At 45.8% G+C, this 18,596-nt stretch overlaps 1 protein-coding gene across 1 annotated transcript in view; it reads right to left on the bottom strand.

The window, feature by feature from the left end:
• The window catches only part of PM20D1 (peptidase M20 domain containing 1), a gene marked incomplete at its 5' end in the record, with an annotated part of 236,916 nt that overhangs the window by 135,543 nt on the left and 82,777 nt on the right, over positions 1-18,596 (bottom strand). Inside the window, one exon of the mRNA XM_018571733.1 lies at positions 6,308-6,379. Within this exon, the coding sequence (XP_018427235.1) occupies positions 6,308-6,379 (72 nt within the window). The remainder of the gene's footprint in view (positions 1-6,307; positions 6,380-18,596) is intronic.

Raw genomic sequence — 18,596 nt, 5'->3', positions numbered from 1 at the left:
AGGGGGGTGAAATTTAGGTTATGGGGGGGGGGGGGCGCCCGAGTTTTGTCTTGCCTAGGGCAGCCCCAAACCTAAATACACCACTGGGGGGACAGGGATCATTATCTGGCCTGTGAGGACTCCATATGGCCTGTGAGGACTCACCAGCTGGGACACTCTGAAGATGAGCTGTATCTTGCATTGGTTGGGTTAGTGTTTGTTGCTGGGCTCTGTTGTTGGCTGGTAAGCTGCATCCCCCAGGGAGAAAAATTGATGTCATGCTAAGACGCTTCTCTTTTTTTTTCTCTGTGTTCCGCTCCTGCTGCCTTTGCTCTATCGGCATTTACCTCTCCTCCGTGACAGTGGAAAATGAAAGTGAAAGCAACACAGCGGTGAGGAGCTCCTTAGGCTGTCCCTGCTGACTGTCTCGCTTGTTTGGGGGCGGTGTTTTTGCCACTCCCGTGGTAAGTGCCGCCCAAGGCAAACGCCTTGTTTGCCTTGCGGTGGATACGCCCCTGGATAAGAGAGTGGGGTTAGTGTTTAGTAAAAAGGCAGTACGCTTAGCATTTGGTGGAAAGGGAGGGCGCTTGGTGTTTAGTGAAAAGGGGGAGCACTTAGTGTTAGTGTAGGGTCCTGCACAAGAGTGGCAGGCTTCATAATTTGTGGCCAAAATATTTTCTCTTATATTCAAATATTGAATGAATGGATGACTTGGAATACACATTTCAACTTCATATATTAAGTTGTAACAGTGTTAAAATAAAAGTAAGTGGGGCGTGGCTTGGGCATGCAGGAGTGAGGACCTGTCTGTGAGAGCTCCCGTCCCGGCCGCTAACATATCCGCTGACATCCGAGCAGCTATGCACCGGAGAGGGTCACAACCTAAGCAGGGGAAGAAGAGACACTCACCCCAACTCCCGCGGACGCCGAAGACTCGCAAGGGCGCCATCGACGCCTTCTTCACGGATCGTTAGGACTCGCTTGGCATTAAGCAACATCCCCATGTGATAACCCCCCGTGGGTGCGCGATACTCTGCAAACACAGTTCTTGTTTTTGAGCTCATGCGGGTTTTATTTTTTTTTACTCTGTTTCTGCCCGCACCCTTAAAGTTCTGCTGTAGTTCTCAGGATGTCTACTCTCACATAGCTTACCTCCTCAGGAGGAACGCGCCACCCTAAGTTGGCTGGGACGGGTCGCACCCTCCCCTGTTATGCCCTTTCACGTTACCCACGTAGGATTGTCTCCCTTAAGGGAGACATGTCCCGGATGGGACTGTTTGTTTCCCCTCCTGGGAGTCCCCGGTTTGGTGGCTCCTCGGACTAGGGAGGCATTACTAGTTGGCCTTATTGCCCAATGTTATCACCTTTTTTGTTTGTTTTTGTATTGGTTTTGTATTGATTTACTTTTCCCTATGTTCTGTGCACTTACCTTGTTTGTGTATGTCCTATCTAGGCTCGTAATATGTTCCAGGCTCGGTGGCATCCGACCTTCTCCTTGGGATACTCTAACGATACCATGTCTGTGTTGAAGATATTATCGTATAATGTGCGGGGTCTCTGCTCTCCGAACAAGCGGAACAGACTGTGGAGGGAACTGAGGCACCTGGTAGTAATGTTGCAGGAAACTCATTTTCGTGATAATGCTGTACCCAAGCTGCCTACACATATGTACTCTGGTTGGTATCTCAGTAATTCCCCTATACCCAAATCCTGCGGGGTCGCGATAGTTGTCCATAAGAGGTGCCCCTTCCAATTCCTTGACCAAGTGACGGACCCTAATGGCCGGTTCGTGTTTTTGAAGGGGTCCATTGAGGGCCAGATTTTTACATTTGCCACGGCATATGCTCCCAATACTCGTCAGCTAACGTTCCTGGACTCTTTGCTAGTCAAACTGACGGACTTCCAGGAGGGCCTACTTGTGCTGGGAGGGGACTTTAATTTCAGTCCTAATCCAGCACTGGACACGTCCTCGGGCACGTCCACACACTCCTTGGCGGCTCAGCGACATTTCCGCAAAGCCTTCTATAATAAGCACTTACTAGACACCTGGAGGGTGACTCATGCATCAGATAGAGACTACAGCTACTACTCTAAGACCCACGACTCTTATTCCCGGATAGATATGCTGTTTATCGATCAATACTACCTAGATGCCTTGTGTGAGGCGACCATTAACCCCATTACTATATCCGATCACGCCTCTGTCTCTCTCTCGGTTTCGCTGCCCCGGGTCCCCAGCACTTCACGGACCTGGCGCCTCAATGAGAACCTGCTTGATGACCCAGAGGCGGCAGGTGTGACCTCAGAGACGCTGCGCCTTTACTTTTTAGAAAACACAGTGGGGGAAACCTCGGTGAGCTCAGTATGGGAAGGGCACAAGGCGGTGGTTTGTAGAGTGCTGATTTCACAGGGCTCGAGACTGAACAGGGCTAGGAAGGCTGAGCTTGAGCGATTGATAGCTTCGATCCGGGGGGCAGAGCAACGCCCCAGCGCACAGGTCTCCCCCAAGATGCCCAGGAATTGGTCACCCTCCGTAAAAATCTAACAGACTTCTTAGACCTCCAAATCAAAAAGAAGCTACACTATGTCTCTCACCTGTATTATGAGCAAGGGAATAAATGGGGGCGCCTGCTAGCTAGGGCGTTGAGGAAGAGGCGAGAGCTGACTCACGTCCATAAACTTCAAACCCCCTCGGTTTATAACTCCTTTAAGATAGCGGCAGCCTTCAGGGACTACTATGCCACACTATATGACATACACCCTACTGTACCCTCAGAGGCACTATCTGCTAAAAAATCCCTGAAGGTCTTCCTACCCGCTGTTATTCACCCAGACCAGACCGGTTTTATACTGGGGAGGGAGACCAGGGACAGCTCCCTTCGAGCGAACCAAGCGGTTCACTGGGCTACCCACCGTGCCGCTCATCCTCCTTTCCTCCTCCTGTCCACTGACGCTGAGAAAGCATTTGATAGGGTGGATTGGAAGTTTTTGAGGACGGTGCTGGAGACTCTGGGGCTTGGCCCCCAGATGCTGGGTGGCCTCTCTATACAGAAGTGCTGGAGACCCTGGGGCTTGGCCCCCAGATGCTGGGTGGCCTCTCTATACAGTGACCCATCAGCCCGCATGAAGGTGAATGGTGCCCTTTCAGACCCCTTCAGGATTGGAAATGGCACCAGGCGGGGATGTGCTCTGTCCCCACTCCTGTTCGCGCTGGCCCTGGAACCCTTCCTGAATAAGGTCCGCAACAATCCCGATATTAAAGGCCTGACGATTGGCTCCCAGGAACATAAATTATTTGCTTATGCAGACAACATCCTTTTTTATGTTACGGATCCCGTCACCTCACTCCCTAACTTGGTCTCGGAGTTCGCCCATTATGGACAGCTATCCAACCTCAAAATTAACTACCATAAGTCTGAAATTCTGCCCATCACAGTCCCGTCAGCAATGGCTCACCAGTTGAGACACAGCTTCCCGTTCTCCTGGTCCACGACAGCCATAAGATATCTTGGAATTCAATTGACCAACCACTGCTCCCGCCTGTATACGCACAACTTTGAGCCCTTACTACACAACCTCCAGAGAGATCTCCAGGATTGGGATCGTACATCGTTCACGTGGCTGGGTCGCATTAACATACTGAAGATGACGGTGCTCCCTAGGGTCCTCTTCTACCTCCAAATGATACCTATATCCTTACCTCAAACTTACTTTGCAAAACTTCGTAGTCTGTTTCTCCGCTTTGTTTGGGGGGTTAAGAGACCCCGAATAGCATATACCATCCTGCGCAGGCCCAAGGAGGCCGGGGGACTAGGCCTACCTGATGTTAACCTATATTATAAAGCCATCTCTCTCCAGAGGATTGTGAACTGGCTGACCCCTTCAGGATTGGAAATGGCACCAGGCAGGGATGTCCTCTGTCCCCGCTCCTGTTCGCGCTGACCCTGGAACCCTTCCTGAATAAGGTCCGCAACAATCCAGATATTAAAGGTCTGACGATTGGCTCCCAGGAACATAAATTATCTGCTTATGCAGACGACATCCTTTTTTATGTTACGGATCCCGTCACCTCACTCCCTAACTTGGTCTCGGAGTTCGCCCATTATGGACAGCTATCCAACCTCAAAATTAACTACCATAAGTCTGAAATTCTGCCCATCACAGTCCCGTCAGCAATGGCTCACCAGTTGAGACACAGCTTCCCGTTCTCCTGGTCCACGACAGCCATAAGATATCTGGGAATTCAATTGACCAACCACTGCTCCCGCCTGTATACGCACAACTTTGAGCCCTTACTACACAACCTCCAGAGAGATCTCCAGGATTGGGATCGTACATCGTTCACGTGGCTGGGTCGCATTAACATACTGAAGATGACGGTGCTCCCTAGGGTCCTCTTCTACCTCCAAATTATACCTATATCTTTACCTCAAACTTACTTTGCAAAACTTCGTAGTCTGTTTCTCCGCTTTGTTTGGGGGGGCAAGAGACCCCGAATAGCATATACCATCCTGCGCAGGCCCAAGGGGGCCGGGGGACTAGGCCTACCTGATGTTAGCCTATACTATAAAGCCATCTCTCTCCAGAGGATTGTGAACTGGCATTTTGACGCTTCCACTAAGCTCTGGGTGCAGATGGAAAAAGGCATGGCGGGCGTGATCTAGCTCATGCCCCGTGGGTACCTCGTGCTAGTCGTGGTCTCTCTGACCACACATCCCCCCTGACTCATCAGACACTCTGGCTGTGGGATAGACTGAATGCTGGGGGTCTGCTCTCGCCCCCGCTGTCCCCACTAGGGGGCTATCCATGGTTCCCTCCTGGGGAAGATATTTCCTTTTTCCGCAGATGGGACCTGCAGGGAGACTTCCACTGTCAAACTCCTCAGCCGGAGTTCTCTGATGTCTCTGGAGGAGATCAAAACCAAATATGGAGATTTCCCCTTGGCAGACTGGAGATATAGACAACTTACCCATTTCTTTGGCACGACTGCCAAGGGTATAAGGCCCATGTCCTCCCTCACACCCTTTGAGGCCCTATGTGCGGGATCTACATCCCCAGATCGACCAGTCTCATTCTTTTATGGTCTGCTTTTGTCCACGCTCACAGGAGACAGACCGAGGTTCCTAGGGGCATTGGTCATCGGTGAGCTGGGACGGAATCTCACCGATGACCAATTGCGCTTGATATACCGCTTCACACACAAATCCTCTATAGACTCCAAGACGCACAAAACTAATTACAAATTGCTGTCCCGTTGGTACCGTACTCCGCTCCACCTGAGTGCCATATACCCGGGGACACCCTCGCTATGTTGGAGGGGATGTGGGCAGCCGGGTGGTCTCCTACATATTTGGTGGGAGTGCCCTCTTGTACGTGGCTTCTGGCAAGATATTCACGCTCAAATTAAACTTATCACAACTATAGATGTACCAGAAGACCCCGTTCATATGCTGTTCCACCTCCCTCCCACGACCGTTGGCTCCTATAAGAGGAGTGTCCTGCCCCATCTTTTGGATGCGGCACGGAGACTCGTCCCCAGATACTGGAAGCAAACCAGGGTTCCGGGGAGATCTGACTGGGTGGCGCAGGTCACGCAAATCCAGGAGGCAGAGGAATGGGTGGTGAGGAGCAGCAATAAATACGACCGCTTCTACTCTAAATGGGCAACATGGCTGCACTATGTATCCCACCCGCCATGACGAGTGATCCCGTGAGGGCACCCAGGCGCTAGCTTGACAGGTCGCCCCCGACTCTTGGCCTTCTGGGAGGGTTTCACTTCACGAACTGCATAATAACACTGGATATCAGTATGTACTGCTTTGGATACTCGGAGATAGGTAGATGCACGACAAACTAACACTCATAGTGGTGATGGAGGCATCACCATCTTCACTGGAAATCGAGCCTATGAGATGGGACACAATGAGGCCGGGTGACATACCCACTTATTGTGTTACATTGTGGTTATGTATGTCATTGTATATTTGTGACTTTTTTCTTTCTTTATTTTTTTTTTTTCTATTTTTATCTTTTGCTGTCAGGGTCTATGTTGGACCCCTTTTAGTCCCTTGAATGTTCCTGTGTAAATGTGACTATTTGTGAAACGAGAAAAATAAAGATTATACAAAAAAATAAAAAATAAAAGTAAGTGCACTGAAGGCCAGTGGGCAGACTCGATGGCCTAAAGCTGAGTAAGGGGCTGCCGTGTGTGTGTGTGTGATCTGTTTTCTGGTGTTGGGGCATCAGTACAAGTAGTTTTTGTAGAATCTTCTTAATTACTCTCTTTTGTCATTTTAAGTGGAGTGAAATCTCAGAGCAATACACTAACCTCATGAACTGTTTGTGCTGGGTGGAGACGGAAATTGACTGTAGCTGTTGCCATGTGTGGCATCACATTGGACTGCAAAAAAAGCACAAAGAATTCTAATTAAAACAGACAATATATTCATGCTACATACTAGATTATCTCCTGTTGTATGGAAAGTAGCTTTGCAATGTGAGCTCTGTTATGCTCATAGTAAGTTCTGATGCTCAGATCAAATTCTGGAGTATAAAATATATACACCGATCACTTGATAAGGTATTGTAGATGACCTACAACATGCCTGCAATCAATGATGGCTTTGACCTCAAATTCTTCAGAGGTCCACAAGAATAGGAGAAGGCAAAGTAGAGGATCTGCCAAGAATGGGGCCCAGGCAGGGCCGGACTGGCCATAGGGCAAACCAGGCACTTGCCCGGTGGGCCGGGCCGGCCCGAACACAATCAACCTGATTGTGTTCCGGCCAGTTTGCTATGCCTGATGGCCGGCTCTTAGCAGAGCCGGCACTACTACACAGTAGACACTAGAGGGAGCTGGTCCCCCCCCCCCCCCCCCCTGCTAAGGAAGAAAAAAATGCCTGACGACTGCAAGAACAAGGTGTAAACATGTGTTTGGTGTATACGTTTGTTATTGGCGGTCATTGTGAACACTTTCGTTACACTGGCGGTCAGTGCGAATAGTTTAGTTACATTGGCAGCCGCCAGGGCCGGACTGGCCATCGGCCACACCGGGCAATTTCCAGGCATCTCCCTTCCCCTGCACCCTTCGGCGGCTAGCAGCTTCGGCATAGGGGCCGGGGCGGGCCGAACATTAGGCTGTTGACAGCTGGCTCTGCCTATCTAGAGGCAGAGCCAGCTGTACCCGCCCCCTCCCCCGTCGGTTCCGCCAGTCAGCGCTGGCAAATCGGAGGGGGGAATCCAGCCCCTCCTCTGTCATGGCAGAGAACCGTGACAGGATCGAGAAGTAAGCGAACACCGGTATGTGTTCGCTCACCTCCCGATCTACTGAGCCGACCTGTGACAGTCTCAGTGTCACAGGTCGGCTAGAACTATGAGGGGAGTGAAAAGCACTCACCTCATAGTTCTCCTTTAAGCTGGATATAGCTACAGATTAATAACGTTGGATTAGTCTGACTCTAGTTCATTTTAATACTTTATTGCTCTGTAGTATGTGTATAGGGAAGTGCCGCGGGTGGCCCACGTGCTGTAGAGCCTTCTTGGCCGAACCTCTTACTTCTAAGTAAGTCGGGTCGTTGGAGATCATGAGGATTTGGAGTTTGACAGAACACCGGCTGCCTTTCTGAAATAGTCGGGCTCCTCGGTGGCCACCTGCAACTTCCTCCGTCCACTTCAGCTGCCATAGGCTAGGAATAAGACTGCAGGGCTACCATTGACAGAGAAAGAGCGGGTCCCGAAGTGAGGGCACAAGGTAATAAGTCAAGGCAACTGGACTTTCTGTATTTTTCTTGAAGACGTTTCACTGGTCATACAACCAGATTTCTCAATTCAGAAATTTCTGATATGAGAAAGCTGGTTGGATGACTAGTGAAATGTCTTCAAGTAAAATACAGAAAGTCCAGTTGCCTTGACTTATTTTTTACAGATATTCTCTATAGCAAGCTTCCTACATTGTTGCAAGGTTTGTGTATTGGTTGTAGCAAGGCTTGTGTGTCAGCTGTAGCCCTCCGGTACTTACTAGTGGCCGGCCCTGCCACTGGATTGCGCTTCTGTGTTTGGCTCCGCCCCCTGTTGTGAGGGGTGGGGCCTGTTGGTGGTCACGTGATTGGGCTGCTCAGTCTAAAATGCCCGGGCCTATTTTTAGTCCCAGTCCGGCCCTGGGCCCAGGGATATTGGTTTTACACAAAACACATCAAAAACCAGGTGAATCCCAAGTGAGGCTGTAAATGTGAGCTTAACTGCTACAGGATTGCTTACTTCCAGGTTAGGAAATGGGCCAATACTAGCTTTTTTAAAGTACAGCATAGCTTCAAATTAGGGGTGGAGTGCCAAACCAGATCACCTGGCTTGAAGGCAGGTTCTTCCTTCATCCTTTTTTTTAGCATCACTTTTAGCTGTCACACTTCCCTATGCCTGGTTTTGCCTCCAGTGCCTGGTTTTGCCTCTTGTCCTAGGTGCTTGGCTTCTTGTCAATCCGTGCTGAACCTCTGTGTTAAATGTTCAGCACACCTGTTGCTCAATGTTTGAGCAATGTGTCATTTCACTAGGTTGGACCCCCCCCTGTACTGTTTGTTTTTGTCTTGGATCCCTGCGGATTGCTATTTACCTGCTTTGTTTCCTGTGTCTTCTGTGATTCCCTTGTGCTCCCTGCTTACCTGTGAGTTTGTCTTCCTGTTTGTCCTTTCAGCCTCGCTCCTCTGTAATCTTCGGATAGCTGTGTTGTGCTGTCTCTCTGTCTCCTTGTGTTCCCTTCTCACTGTTGTTGGACTCCTGCCCTTGTGTCCCTCTGTACTCTGTACTCTGTACTGCTGTTTGTGTACAGGCTTCACCCATCTGCCTTTGTGTCCAGAGCCCAGGTGCTGCAACCAGTTTTCTGAGTCTGTGCGGGTGCGCTAGAAGGCCACAACCTGGAAGGTGTCCAGCAACCAATCATCCTCGCCATTAGAGGCTCTGTGGCCCTTCTTAGATTCTGTGCCTCTAGTGCGTCCCTGATAACACACAGACTCCTAGTTTCTAAGTCCTCTGTTACCTGCATCCTAGACTTTTTCTCCAGCTTGCTACTTCAACAGGCGGCAGAATAGTAAGTCAATCCTCTACATCGGTAGGACAATTGAGGGGAGCAGATGGGCAGTGTAGCAGGGTGGAATAGAACAGGGCTGCGAGGTAGTAGAATGTGAAGCGTTGTTATATGCAAAATCAGCTATTGGAAGTAGGGAAACCGTGTCACTGACAAAAAAACACCTATGGTAGTGTTCCAGGGTTTGATCGGTGTGTTCGGTCAGGCCAGAAGTGGTGGTAGAAGGTAGTAATAGTGGTGGGCAGGCAGCAGTGGCAGCAGACGGTAATACTGGCAGGCCAGCGGCAGTGGCAGCAGATGGTACTGGTGGCAGGAGATGGTAATACTGGCGGGCAGGCCAGGAGGGGAGGAGGGAGTTGGTAATGGTGGCCAGCCAGCCAGAAGCGGTGGAAGGAGCTGGCAATTGTGACAGGACATGATAAGGGTGGCAGACCAGCAGTGATGGCAGGATCTGTTAAAGAGGACCTTCACCCTTATCTTTACAATGACAACAAATGCACCTTAGAAACGTTTAGTAATGGCATTCTAAAAATAGATACTTATAGATAATTGAAGGCTTTGTCATGGTGTACGGGGGCGTCACTCACTTCTGCACCACTCACTCTGTCCCTCACCTGGCAGCTGCAGTGTGCGGAGACACTGCTCTCCGCATCTTCTGGGACCACAGACACGTTCCCAGCATTTCTTTGCTGTGGTTGTGCCTCAGAAGCATGGTTCTGTGCGTTGCCGTGCATGCATTTCAGAAGCTGTGCTGGTCAGGGCCGTCTCCCCTGGTGGTGTCACATACTGGTAATCTTGGTGGGACATCTATAAGCCCCAATAGAGATCTAGCATGCACAGCAACTGACAACATGCAAAAACTCACTTCCTCCCAAGGAACACAAGCCTTCAACAATACACTGAGCACTGCCCTAACTCCACCTCTGTTTCCACAGCAACAGGGGCGTTGCCTCCAGTCCTGGGCTTTAAAACCTCACAACACTACTAGCTCAGTGTTAGGTTATTCTGAAGCCCTGCTCGTTCTGTCGAGTGGCCGCTTGAGAGAGAGAGAGAGAGAGCTGCCGGATGAGAGAGCTGAGATAGCTGCCGGATGAAGGAGGAGAGGCCGAGGCAGGACCGGAGGCGGGGCTGGGCCAGAGCCGCGTGAGATCGGCCTGGCCGTCCCAGGGCCCACTAATGGGCGAACTGGGTCGGGGAGCAGGAAGCCAAGACAGGAGGCTCCAGGGCTGTCAGTTGGTACAGCGATCGGCACTTCTACATTCGCAGTCGCTGCTGTCCTATTTTCTTCCAGTGTGGGCTCTGCTGGAGGCGAAGTCAGCACCTACTTTGGAGACAGAGCGGCAAGCAGGTAGCTGGGCCTGGGGAGGGCTTGTATTCTAAGTGTTCCCTGAGTGTTCTGTGTTGACTTCCAAGTCCACTGTTTTGCTAATTCCAGAGCCCAGTGTGTCGCTAAGTGCTGAGCCCAGTGCGTCACTAAGTGCTGAGCCCAGTGCGTCACTAAGTCCAGAGTCTGTGGAGGGCTATGCAGGGTCTCGGGTGGGCTATGCAGGGTCACAAGAGATCCTTTACAGCCCACGTGAGACCCCGTCTTCCTTGCTACACTACTAACACACCCTGTCAAAAGCTGGATAAAGCATGCACACTGTATCTAGCGACTGACAGGTTATGCAAAATGTGTCTTATACATTATATATTGGAATGTCCAGCGGTATTATCCAGCATTATGTCTCATAAGCCGTCAATTATTTGTCTTCAGGATGAGATGAGAGATAGTGTTGGATGGTTGGAACACAGATTTCTGCAGTATACAGCTCATGCATGTTACTCTGCATACTCTAGAGGGGTATCAATACTAGTCTGTAAAGGTATAGCTTTCTCATGTATACAAGCAGTGTGTGATAAAGAGGATAGATACGTATTTTTGCATTGGAAAATATATGATATATGATATAGAATGTGTGCTGGTAAACATATATATCCCTCCTCCCTACTCTAACGAGGTCCTCCGGAAGCTGTTATTATTTATTAAAGATAAGTTACCTATTTATATTCTTGTGATGGGGGATTTTAATAATTATATGAATATGGCACTAGATAAATTCCAAGTAAATAAACACCTAGATTCTACTAAAAATACTTCTTTTTATAATTTTTGTGAAGAAATTGGGTTATGGGACTTGTGGCGGTTGATGCACCCAGAGGAAGACACACAACACATCATCTAGGATAGATTTAGTTTTATGTTCGCTTGATGTAATGCCACTACTTAAATCGGTTGAGATACAACCTAGATCACTTTCAGATCACTCACCAATAATCACTATAATTGAAACTGGGGGACGTTTTTTTAAGTTACCCTGGAAATTAAATCCAGGATGGTTAACTATATTGTCAGCACAGGAGAAATTAGAAAGTGAGATGTCAATGTTTTTGAGCACAAATAATAATTCTGCACCACAGGGATTCAGTATGGAATTCTTTAAAAGCAGATTAGTAGGATGAGGAGGCAATGGAATAGGGAGGAGGAAGAGGCAGTGATTCGTCTAGAGACACAGTTTTTGTTAAATCCTAATGAAAAGGCTTGTTTCTTGGACTGAAAATTGGACTGTAGCACAAGAACAATTGAGGCATATTGAAAGTAAGAAAGCTAAAAATAAACTATTTTGGTAATCAGAAGTACTGGGAAGGAGAGAGTTCGGGAAGACTGTTGGCGCAACTGGCAAAGGCGCAAGAGCAAGTTCCATTTGTAAATGTGTTGAAGGATATGGATGGCCAGATGTGCGGAGAGTCCGGCAGAGATGCTTCAATCTTTAAAGAGTACTATGAAGGGGTTTATACTACAAGAGCAACTTATAGTAGTATGGATCTGGCGAGCTATATAGGTAATATCCCATTTACCATGTTATCGCAGGTTGACAAAGAGAGTTTGGAAACCCCTCTTACTATGCAAGAATTAGAGGTAGTGGTAGCTAGTTTTCCAAAGGTGAAAGCTTCGGGTTTGGATGGGTTACCAATAGAGATATATAAGAAATATGCCTCCACTTTGCTTCCTGTGTTATTACAAACTTTTGAGGAAGCCTTAGAAGTAGGAAAATTACATGAGTCAATGTATATGGCTTCAATTATAGCTTTACAAAAGAAGGGGAAGGATGTGTTACTGCCGGAGTCATATAGGCCTATATCTTTGTTGGGAGCCAATGTTAAGATTTTGCCAAAAGTTTTAGAGAATTGGTTATCTAAGGTTATTCAGAAGATAATAAACCCGGATCAGAGTGGATTTATGCCTAATAAGTCAACGGAAGATAATGTGCGAAGGGCATATGTGAATTGACCTTTAGAGATAATGGGAAATAAAGCTTTATTATCCCTCGACATTGCTAAAGCATTAGATAGTGTTGAATGGGATTATCTATGGGCAATATTAAGAGCATGTGGTTTTGGTCCCCGATATATTTCATATATTCAATTATTATACACCAATCCCTCAGCAAGAATTCAAGAATAAGGCCCTATCCTCAGCTTTTTAACTGACGAGGGGAACTAGACAGGGGTGTACCCTGTCTCCCCTTTTATTTGCATTGTCGATAGAACCGTTAGCTAACTTAAAAGGAAATTCAGATAAGATAGTGGGATTTAAGCGGGGTAAAGCAGAGGATAAGATACTACTATATGCAGATGATGCATTGGTCTTTTTAGCTGATACTAACCATTCTCTACTAGAAGTGATGTCTACTACTTATGGAATTTGGTAGGTTCTCAGGGCTACGTGTGAACTGGGAAAAATCCATGTTACTTCCGATTAATCCTCTTCCTTGTCCATTGCCGATGCAAATTCAGCATATACAAATAGTTGAATCACTTTCTTATTTGGATGTTAGGATTAGAGTAAATGTTGAGGCATATTTAGAAGATAATTTAATATCAATTTTGCAGACATTTCAGAAGCAATGCAATGTATGGCGTAAACTCCCCCTTTTGCGGGTTGGTAGATTAAATCTCATTAAAATGATTTGGATGCCTCAGCTCTCCTATATACTGTACAATTGTCCATGTTAGATTTTCAAACTATATTTAGGAGGATAAATACAGTATTTAGGGAGTTAATATGGAAGAAGAAACCAGCACGGATAAAACTAGACACTTTGCAATACCCTAAAGAACTGGGAAATCCATGGATAATGTTTTTGGCCACACTTGGCAGGTTGGAACTTACCAGGACAGAGGATTGCTCCTGCAATATAATTGTCTGTTTCAAAACAGAGACCCCCTTATTGCTCCTGCAATATAATTGTCTGTTTCAAAACAGAGACCCCCTTATGGCCCTTGAGACTACTTTATATCTAAAAGAGTTTTCATCTTTACCTACTATAAGACTAATTGGTAAAATGTGGAAATCAATTAAGGGGTTATTGGATATTTCTGAGTTTACACAATATACTCCAATATGGGATAAATATGAGGTAAATAAACTCCAAGGATTTGGAGTAGACATATGCAGCTGCAAAAAATTTGTTTTGTTTAGTTTCGGATTTCGTTTATTTAGTTTTTGGAATTCAGATCCTATATGCGTTTCGGGGATCTGATTCGGAATTCGGAAATTTTGGATTCGGATGCTTTCGGATATGTTATATTTCGGAAATTCAGATGCTCCGAATCTACGTATTTCCTAAAATTTTGTCCGAATTTGGATTCGAAACGAATCGCACATGTCTAATTTGGAGTGTGGAAGAAAATGGGGATTGTGACATTGGTGCAAATATATGATCAAGGCGTCTTGTGCTCTTTCCAACAATTACAAGCAAGTTATTTCATACCGAATGTTCAATTTTATAAATATTTACAACTGAGGCATGCGCTTAAGGTACATCCAGGCGTACATGAGGTTTGCATTAATGTAAATATGGTTATAGATAAACTTTTTAATGCAACTTTGACGAGAGGGTTAATTTCACAAATGTATTCAAAGTTATTGCCAGGAGTCCTGAATAAATCTCCTATGAAATGTAAAGTGGGATGAGAACTGGATGTGGCCCCACTGGATGATATCCTTTGGAGGGAGGCGTTACTTTCCATCCAATTAGTTTCACCTTCTGCATCGCATAAATTAACGCAGCTCTATATTGTACATAGAACATACCGGACCCCTGAAGACTCTATATAGGAAGACTCTAAATGCCCAAAATGTGGGTTTGAACCATGTTCGTTGATGCATCTGCTGTGGCGATGCCCAAAGTTGAAACGATATTGGCAGGAAATAGTAGGCATGATAAATATAGCCTTTGGAGTTCAAATTTCTAATACCCAAAATACATATTAATGGATTATTTTTGGATCTGTGAAGGTGGCAATAACGAGGGCATTGTTTGTAGCTTGGCGTAGTATAGCCTTTAGGTGGATTTCAGCAACGCCCCCCCCTCAGTGGAGGAATGGAAGAAAGAACTAGATAAAGTGGTTGGATGTGAGGGAATTATGTTTAAACACAGAGGTAACATGGATAAATATAGCAAAATGTGGGATAAGTGGTTTGAATATAGAAATGGTGTTTGTCTATAATGTCTCTTATCTGCTACTGGGTTTTGTGGAGTAATGTGTTTTTAGGTAATATGGTATGATGAGAATTTTGTATTGGTTTTTGTATTGTTGTCTTAATTATGTATTTATGGATGTAAAAGTGTTTATGTATTGTACTATTAAAATAAAAAAAGTATTGAAGTTAAAAAAAAAAGACGCTAAAATCTTATCAAGGTTTGCTGAAATCGTGCCACCAGAGGTACTTAGTCTGATGGGGGCCGGTCTATCGGGCAGTGTTTTTAGTTTTCTAGCTAATAATGTGCCTGGTTTGTTTGCCCTTGAGTAAAATCTATGTTTGGTCCACCGCAACGCCCTATCCGCGCTCTGATCCAGCAAGAGGTTCAGTTCCATCTTAACTGTGTTCAGGCGTGTCAGGAGCTCACGGTCGAATTTATCTTTCAGTGCCCGGTGCAGTGCTTCCAACTCATCATGTAGTGTGGCTATCTTCTTCAATCTCTCTTTTTTGCGGCGTGTGGCAAGCTCAATAAGCTGCCCCCGCATTGTGGCCTTATGTGCTTCCCACAGAACTACAGGAACCCGAACGGACCCCTCGTTCAGCTCAAAGTATTGCTTAGCGTATAATTCAATAAGAGTCATGTTTTCCACAGTGGACAACAGTGATTCATTAATTCTCCAGGCCCGTGATCCTCCCTCCAGATGGAATTGTACAACATTAGGAGCATGGCACCGTTGGGGGTGAGGACATGGTCAATTCTACAGAAAACCTGGTGAGGATTGGAGTAATATGTATAATCTTTAGCCATCGGGTTCAATTCCCGCCACACATCCACCAGCTGGTAATCATTTATTAGGGTTAGAAAGGCAGAATTATCGAAGGGCATTGCCCTGTCTAATCCAGGGGTATGCGCCTTTCTGGTTTTATCCAGAGTGGAGTTGAGCACTAGGTTAGAATCCCCGGCTACAAATGACAGGCCTTTGGCGTGATGCACCACTGAAATAAATGGGAAAGGAATCTAAGTTGGTGGGTATTTGGGGTGTAATAAGTAACAAAGGTCACTTCGACATCAAATAAAGTGCCTACTAAGAGAATGTAGCAGCCCATGGGGATCAGCTATCTCGGTATGGCACACAAAGGGCAAAGATTGTTTAAAGGCAATTCGAACCCCCTTTTTTTTCTGTAAAATTAGCGCAATGAAATTGGGGGTAGTCCTGGTGCAAGTAACGCGGGCAGGCGTTTTTAGAAAATCTCGTTTCCTGTAGGCATACCACATCTGTATGACATGAGGAATAGTATGAGAAAGCATTATGACGTTTAGAAGGTGAATTGAACCCCTGGACATTATGGGATGCCATAGGATGGGTTGAGGAGGACTGGCATCACCTGCACATCACAGTGGAGTTGGGAACAGAAGTTGGTGTAGCACGTTGGGAGAACCTGAGGTGACAGCACAATAAGGGACCCATAAAGTGGATAGTAACAGAGGGGAGAGAGATCTTCAATAGAGAAAAGAACACAGGTTAAGACAAACAAAAACACAACAAGTAAACAAGACATTTTTAACCGTCCGTGGAGGTCGGTGGAACAGGCAGAGGGACGGGGAGAACCCTTTCCACTGTGTGTCATCATGGGAGGCGTGTTCCCACCGATCTCCAGGGAAAGCAACATTATATTACACCTAAGTAAGACTAAGACTTCTAAAGTCACAGGTATGAATGCGTAAATAAATGTTAGGGATAAATCACAGAGCATAAGTGAAATGTAGTTAGCCCACGCTAGATACATTTCCTCTCAAACAAACTATGCTGAAGGAATATTCGTGTGGGGTACACTAGCAATATGAGCCCTCAGGGAATCTACAATTAACTCGGGGACTGAAAGAAGAGGAGTGAAGATCAGAAGTGGGAGAAGAGAAGTGAAAGGAAACAGAAGAGAGAGCAAGCAGTGACAACAAGAGCTGGATCAGGTCGTATGAAAGTGATTGGGGAGAGAGAGGCTGTACTGTGTATCTGAGACCGAAAGGAGGGTGGGAAAAAAAACAACAAAACGATTTTGTGTTTTTGGTAGACATTAGATTGCATTGAACTGCTATTATTTAAATATTGTTTAATAGTATTAAAGTGCTATTGCATTACTGAGAGGGCTGCAGTAGCACTTAAAGTATATATACATATTACTTTGGGGATATTGTGTACTTAATTATCGTGATATTGCTGGACATTGAATACTAACGTATAGCAGTTAGTGTTTAGCTACTGAATAAATACAATAACCCTAGTGGCTTAGTGCAATAATCACAAGGGTTGTAGAGTAATTCAACCCAGGGGGTGTGGTGCAGTTTAATCAACAATTTAAATTAACCCCAGGACTGTAGTGCATTTTAACCCCAGGGCTGTAGTGCAGTTTAACCCCTGGGCTGTAGTGCAGTTTAACCCCAGGGCTGTAGTTCAATTTAACCCCAGGGCTGTAGTTCAATTTAACCCCAGGGCTGTAGTTCAATTTAACCCCAGGGCTGTAGTTCAATTTAACCCCAGGGCTGTAGTTCAATTTAATACCAGGGCTGTAGTGCTATATTAATCCCAGGGCTGTAGTGTAATATTAACCCCAGGGCTGTAGTGCTATATTAATCCCAGGGCTGTAGTTCTATTCAAACGCCAAGGCTGTAGGGTAAATCAAAACCCAAGGCTGTAATTAATTAAATTATCCACAAATTTTAACCAAATTGTTTAGGCTAGGCCCCAAGAATATATCTACAGTGTGTTGATTGTAAACAACAGCTAGTCTTCAAGTTGTTTATCTGAGGGGATTTATTCAGTAATTGATTATTACTAATTATTTAATACTCACAAATTGTTAATATCGGTCGAGCATCGGGCAAGACCAAGGACGGAGGGCAGAACAAATCGCCAGCATCAGACGGTTTCCTGACGGTATTAGACGAAGGAAGGACGGGCGTAAGAATCAAGCAGAAGATCGTGCAGGAGGACCAGATCATAAAAGCAGGAAAATAGAGCTGCCAGAACAGGTCGTATGAAAGAAAGGAGGGGGACCAGTAAATTGTAAAAGTGTAATTTGTGGTTTGCAGTAGTGTTTTCAGAGATTCTAGAGGGGAGTTAGATTCAGTAATAGTTAGTGGGGGGAGAGTGCCTTAAAGCTAATACAGAACTACATTTATATTATCCCTAGTGCCGTAGTGAAAATAAAATAAAACTTAACATCGGAACTGTAACAATTTAAATTTACCCCAGGGAAGTGGTATAATCATTGGTCCTAAATAAACAAACAAACAAATAAATAAATAGTATCATATTTATTTAAAAAATATAGCAGGCTGGTAAGACAAGAACCCTTAATTTCAGAAGGGCTAACTTTGATAAACTGCGCCACCTAGTGGGGGACATCAAATGGGAAAATGTATTTCACGAACTGAACTCGGACCAAAAGTGGGAATGTTTAAAAAAAAAATGTACATATTGCCATTGCCAAATGTATACCGTTGGGTAAAAGTAAAAATCGCACACAAAACCTGTATGGCTGAATAAAAATGTAAAGCATCACATAAAGGAAAAGCGCGTGTCATTTATAAAATATAAGATGGAGGCGACAGAATTGGCGTTCCATAACTACAAAGAATGTAATAAAAGATGCAAACTAGCAATACGGGCAGCTAAAATAGAGTGCGAAAAGCATATTGCCACATAATGTTAAAAAAACCCCCAACATTTTTACCAATACACAAACAGTAAAAAGGGGAGAAAGGAGCAGATAGGCCCAATAAAGGACACAAACGGGAAGTTAGTCACAAATGACAAGGAGAGGGCCGAAGTGCTGTACACTTTTTTTCTCCTCAGTATACACTCAGGAGGGAAACGGGTTTGACACCGATAATAAAACACGGAGTTCATCACAAAATATACCCAAGTGGTTGACTGAACCCGGGATACAACAAAGACTTAGTCTACTTAATGCAAATAAAGCGTTGGGACCGGACAATCCACACCCCAAGATACT

This window comes from Nanorana parkeri, unplaced genomic scaffold (genome assembly GCF_000935625.1).
Source record: "Nanorana parkeri isolate BGI_ZX_2015 unplaced genomic scaffold, ASM93562v1 scaffold1823, whole genome shotgun sequence".
NCBI lineage: Eukaryota > Metazoa > Chordata > Amphibia > Anura > Dicroglossidae > Nanorana > Nanorana parkeri.
This window is presented reverse-complemented; position numbering and strand designations above follow the sequence as displayed.